Source organism: Engraulis encrasicolus, chromosome 13 (genome assembly GCF_034702125.1).
Source record: "Engraulis encrasicolus isolate BLACKSEA-1 chromosome 13, IST_EnEncr_1.0, whole genome shotgun sequence".
NCBI classification, from domain to species: Eukaryota; Metazoa; Chordata; class Actinopteri; order Clupeiformes; family Engraulidae; genus Engraulis; species Engraulis encrasicolus.
The window spans coordinates 13,711,649-13,716,906 of record NC_085869.1 but is presented as its reverse complement, the minus strand read 5'-3'; the positions used below and the strand labels follow the sequence as shown (position 1 = coordinate 13,716,906).

At 49.7% G+C, this 5,258-nt stretch overlaps 1 protein-coding gene across 2 annotated transcripts in view; it reads left to right on the top strand.

Moving 5' to 3' along the window:
• znf574 (zinc finger protein 574) overlaps positions 1 to 4,228 on the top strand; it is a 23,937-nt gene extending 19,709 nt beyond the window's left edge. For both annotated transcript variants that reach the window (XM_063213106.1, XM_063213105.1), the window contains exons 11-14: positions 1 to 207; positions 1,637 to 1,885; positions 2,383 to 2,685; positions 3,442 to 4,228. The exon at positions 1 to 207 is cut by the window's left edge and continues 2 nt beyond it. In XM_063213106.1, coding sequence (XP_063069176.1) covers positions 1 to 207; positions 1,637 to 1,885; positions 2,383 to 2,685; positions 3,442 to 3,687 — 1,005 coding nt within the window. In that variant the 3' untranslated portion in view covers positions 3,688 to 4,228. The remainder of the gene's footprint in view (positions 208 to 1,636; positions 1,886 to 2,382; positions 2,686 to 3,441) is intronic.
• The last annotated feature ends 1,030 nt before the right edge of the window (positions 4,229 to 5,258 follow it).

Here is a 5,258-nt window from a genome sequence, read left to right as displayed (position 1 = left end):
CCGCGCTCGTGTCCCCACTGCATGCTGCAGTTCATCAACCAGGCCGTGCTCCAGATCCACCTGCAGCGTTGCCCCAGCAACCCCGAGTACATCAACGAGGTGGCCAACGCCGCAGGAGAGGGACGCGGTAGGGGGAGGGGCCAGGGGCGGGGCAAAGCCGGCGGCCAGCTGGAGTGTGAGATGTGCGGACACCGCTGCCTAACACAGGTAAAGGACACACACCTGTCTAACACAGGTAAAGGACACACACCTGTCTAACACAAGTAAAAGGACACACACCTGTCTAACACAAGGAAAGGACACACCTGTCTAACACAAGGAAAGGACACACCTGTCTAACACAAGGAAAGGACACACACCTGTCTAACACAGGGAAAGGAAACACATCTGTCTAACACAGGGAAAGGACACACACCTGTCTAACACAGGGAAAGGGGACAGGGAGGAGGGTGTGTGTGTGTGTGTGTGTGTGTGTGTGTGTGTGTGTGTGTGTGTGTGTGTGTGTGTGTGTGTGTGTGTGTGTGTGTGTGTGTGTGTGTGTGTGTGTGTGTGTGTGTGTGTGTGTGTGTGTGTGTGTGTGTGTGTGTGTGTGTGTGTGTGTGTGTGTTAGAGGTGTAAATAATAATTGAAATGTGTCGATGCATTGATGTATCGGCCGGCGATTTAATCACATCAAATCAAATCGAACCGCATCGTATCACGGGGCATTCTGAAGTATCGGAAATAATCGAATCACTGGCCCCTGTCCAATGCCCTTGATCGATAACACAATAGAAGAGCAAAAGCAATTGGGAAAAATCAAATCGTATTGTAATCGTGGGGAATTCTTGAGAATCAAAATAATCGAATCCCTGCTTTAAGAAATCGATACCGACGTATTGTATGGAGGCTGGAGGCTGTGATTTACACCCTGTGTGTGTGTGTGCGTGTGTGTATGCGCATGCATGCACTGACACCGCTGCCTAACACGGGTAAAGGGGAAGGTGTGTGTGTGTATGTGTGCATCTCTACAGGACGGCCTTTACAATACGTGTAAACGGCAGTTCGCCACCAGCACCATAAGACAGATGAATAATGATGTTTACTCTGTGTGCTTGTGTGTGTGTGTGTGTGTGTGTGTGTGTGTGTGTGTGTGTGTGTGTGTGTGTGTGTGTGTGTGTGTGTGTGTGTGTGTGTGTGTGTGTGTGTGTGTGTGTGTGTGTGTGTGTGTGTGTGTGTGTGTGTGTGTGTGTGTGTGTGTGTGTGTGTGTACGCGCGTGTGTGTGTGTGTACGCGCGTGTGTGTGTGTGTGTACGCGCGTGTGTGTGTGTGTACGCGCGTGTGTGTGTGTGCACGCGCGTGTGTGTGTGTGTACGCGCGCGCGCGCGTGTGTGTGTACGCGCGCGTGTGTGTGTGTGTACGCGCGCGCGTGTGTGTGTGTACGCGCGCGTGTGTGTGTATTCGCGCGCGTGTGTGTGTATTCGCGCGCGTGTGTGTGTATTCGCGCGCGCGTGTGTGTGTGTATTCGCGCGCGTGTGTGTGTGTGTGTGTATTCGCGCGCGTGTGTGTGTGTGTGCGTATACGCGCGCGCGTGTGTGTGTGTGTGTGTGTGTGTGCGTACGCACGCGCGTGTGTGTGCGTGTGTGCATCTCTACAGGACGGTCTGGACCTGCATCGTCTCTCCCATACGGGCCAGACGCCTCTCCGCTGCCCGCTGCAGCCGTGCAAGAGGAAGTTCGCCAACAGCGCGGCCCTGGGAGAGCACCTGTTGCAGCACTGCCAGGGGTTGCCGGGGAAACAGCGAGCGCCCTCGCGCTACCGATGCCAACACTGCGCCAAGGAGTTTGCCTACGCGTCCACCTTCGCCGTGCACTTGCGCATACACACTGACGAGAGGCCCTTCGAGGTGAGTTAAGGGGTGCGTGCGTGCGTGCGTGTGTGTGTGTGTCAGCTCTGGTGTCCTACATGTGGTTAGCATTACCATCAGCTGCTCCATCTCCAAGACCATGCAGGATTGTGTGTGTGTGTGTGTGTGTGTGTGTGTGTGTGTGTGTGTGTGTGTGTGTGTGTGTGTGTATGTGTGTGTCTTAGTGTTGTGTGTGTGTCTCCTATACTAGGTAGGCCTATGCATCTTTGCCAGCTTCCCCACCTCCCCACAGCGGCCCTCATCATCCATTCTAATGTGTGTGTATGTGTGTGTGTGTCTCTCTCTCTCTCTCTCTCTCTCTCTCTCTCTCTCTCTCTCTCTCTCTCTCTCTCTCGCTCTCTCTCCCTGTCTCCCCTCTCTCTCTCGCTCTCACTCCCTGTCTCCCCTCTCTCTCTCGCTCTCACTCCCTGTCTCTCTCTCTCCCCCCCCCCTCTCTCGCTCTCTCTCCCTGTCTCTCCCACCTCCCCCCCTCCTAGTGTCCTACATGTGGTAAGCGTTTCCGGCAGCTTCCCCACCTCCAGGACCATGAGCGTATCCACAGCGGTCTGCGTCCATTCGCCTGCTGGGTGTGCGGCAAGACGTTCAGCGTGGCGTCGCGGCTGACGGAACATGCCCGCGTCCACAGCGGCGAGAAGCCCTACGCCTGCCCCCGCTGCCCCGTCGCCTTCCGCTCCCGCGCCAACCTCGACAAGCACATGCACTGCCACGCCGGAGAGCCGCCCGTGCCCAAGGACGCCGGCAGAGGGGAGGGGGACCAGGCCGTACAGACCATCCTATTGGTGAGTAGCAGCTGTCAATCACAGGCTTTAGAGCATCTTATTGGTTTAGGGCCCAAGTTGGCTTGGAGAGGGGAGGGGGACCAGGCCGTGCAAACGATCGTATTGGTAGGTAACAGCTGTTCATCACAGACTCAGAACACACGATTGGTTTAGGGCTGAAGGAGGCTACTGTAACACAGCAATGTAAGTGAATTTGATTTTATACATAAACCTTCATTTGGGAGGGTGGTAGCTTTCATATGAGCGACTTCTGAGGCCAACTGATTAATTTACAGTCAGGTTATTGTTCCAAGAACATGAATAGGCGACATAACTTCTGGGAAGAATTGTATAACTATTACCTCCGCCAAGGAGGTTATGTTTTCAGTTGCGTTGGTTTGTCTGTCTGTCTGTCTGTCTGTCTGTCTGTCTGTCTGTCTGTTTGTCTGTTGGCAGGATAACTCAAAAACTTGCATGGATTTGGATGAAATTTTGTGGATTTGTTGGAAATGACACAAGGAAGTGATTAAATTTTGGTGGTCATCCGGATCATGACCCACATCCAGGATTTTTAAAAAAAGACTCAACATTGGGGGATAAGGCAAATTTGACATTCCAGTTTCTAACTCCACAAAAACAAGGCAGAAAGACTTGGGGAAAAAATATTACGTAACAAAGTCAAATGTTCTATCAAGCAGCTTCCTTGGCAGAGGTCTGCACTCTCTGAGTGTATTTCTAGTTTTATAATTATTATCATTATTATTATTATTATTCCAGGTGCACCAGGCGTCCACAGACGACCACCATGATGGGTCCGGCAGTGCCATCCTGCTCCCCGCTGACCAGGCCTCCTCTTCAGGCATGCTGCTGCCCGGCTCCCCCTCCTCCTCCTCCATGGTCATCCTGCACCCCACCATCACCATGCCCGCCTCCGCAGCCGCCGCGGCTCTGCCAAACATGTCCGTGGTGGAGGGACAGGAAGTGCCGCACACCATCGAGTTTATTATCGAGGAGACGGTATAGCGAACCAGGGAGTTTCAGAGGGAAGATACCGCGCACTCTTGTCCGATGCTGCAATTTAGTGGTTTAGGCGTTAGCGTGATTGGGGTTTTTGCCACATGGTTTGGAATAATCTAGATTTTAATGCTGCAATGACATTTTGAGGGGAAAAAAAACTCCCTCCCCCGGACTGAAACGCTGTGTATTAAAAACAGTGAAATGGTCAGTGTGCAGGAGTTTTTTCGGAATTGTCTGCTGAGTGATCCATGGGCCATCTCCGACGCACCTGCCAGCTTAGGGGTATGAAAAAAGACAAGTTAAATGCTTCGATGAAAAGAAATGGTCAGATGCGGTATTGTGTGTGTGTGTGTGTGTGTGTGTGTGTGTGTGTGTGTGTGTGTGTGTGTGTGTGTGTGGCCAGCTCAGGGCTTATGGTGTACATAATAGCATGTACACTTCTCTACTCTGGTGCCTCTTTTACTTTCCCCATGTCAATATGTAATTATGATTTAACTGGAGCTGAAATCTACTTGCGTTACTGTTCAATAAACCAAACACAGCTCAACTCATGCCTACGTCGTTTTCATTGGTACACACACACACATACTTTATACAGTATATACATCATTTTTATTAAACAGTACAGTCAAGTTATTCATTAAAAAAATAATAAAAACTACAAGCCAGGCATCCACATGCTAACAGATGTTGTGAGTACTTGTTGTTACTAGGCAACTTAACAAACAAAACCATTTGTCTAAAGTGACCGTGACCATGTGGGGGTTTTTTTGCGTTGTGCAGTCTTTCAACACCCTGTTTCTGTTGCAGTGGGTTAAGATCCGCCTCCTCTTCTCTACAGACCTTTTTAGAGAGGGGGTTAGATCTTTGAGTGGCATGTGGCATGTGTCAGTGACATGCGGAAGTGCCGCAGTGACATGTCCATTGATTTTATATTAACCACAGACTTATACTAATTATTATCAATAAGTGTAAAAATATGTATTAATAAAAAGTATTATTTTTAATTATTTATGTATTCTAGGTCTGTAATTACAACAGTTAACGGGCATGTCAAGCGCCGTCACGGTTGGCATGTCACGTTGGTTACTATGGTTACAGTGGCTACTACGATGTCAAACTGTGCCTAACCCTAAACTTATTCCTAAACCTAACCTGTCAGTGAAAAAATGTGTGTAAACCAACCGAACTGTGCCTAAACCTAAACTAATTCCTAAACCTAACCTGTCAGTGGAAAAATGTGTTTTATAGTTGCATGCCAGTGATGCCACTTCCGCATGTCGATGTTGAACTGTGCCTAAACCAAACTCATTCCTAAACCTAACCTGTCAGTGAAAAATGTGTGTACACCAACCTATAAACATGCCGAACTGTGCCTAAACCAAAACTCATTCCTAAACCTAACCTGTTAGTGGAAAAATGTGTTTTATAATAGCATGTCAATGACACCACTTCCGCATGTCACTGGCACATGCCACATGCCACTCAAAGATCTAACTCATACTGCCTTTTAACCACTAAACCACGTAACGACACATGACGGCAAATCACAAGTAGAGTCTGCCAGCACAGCAACA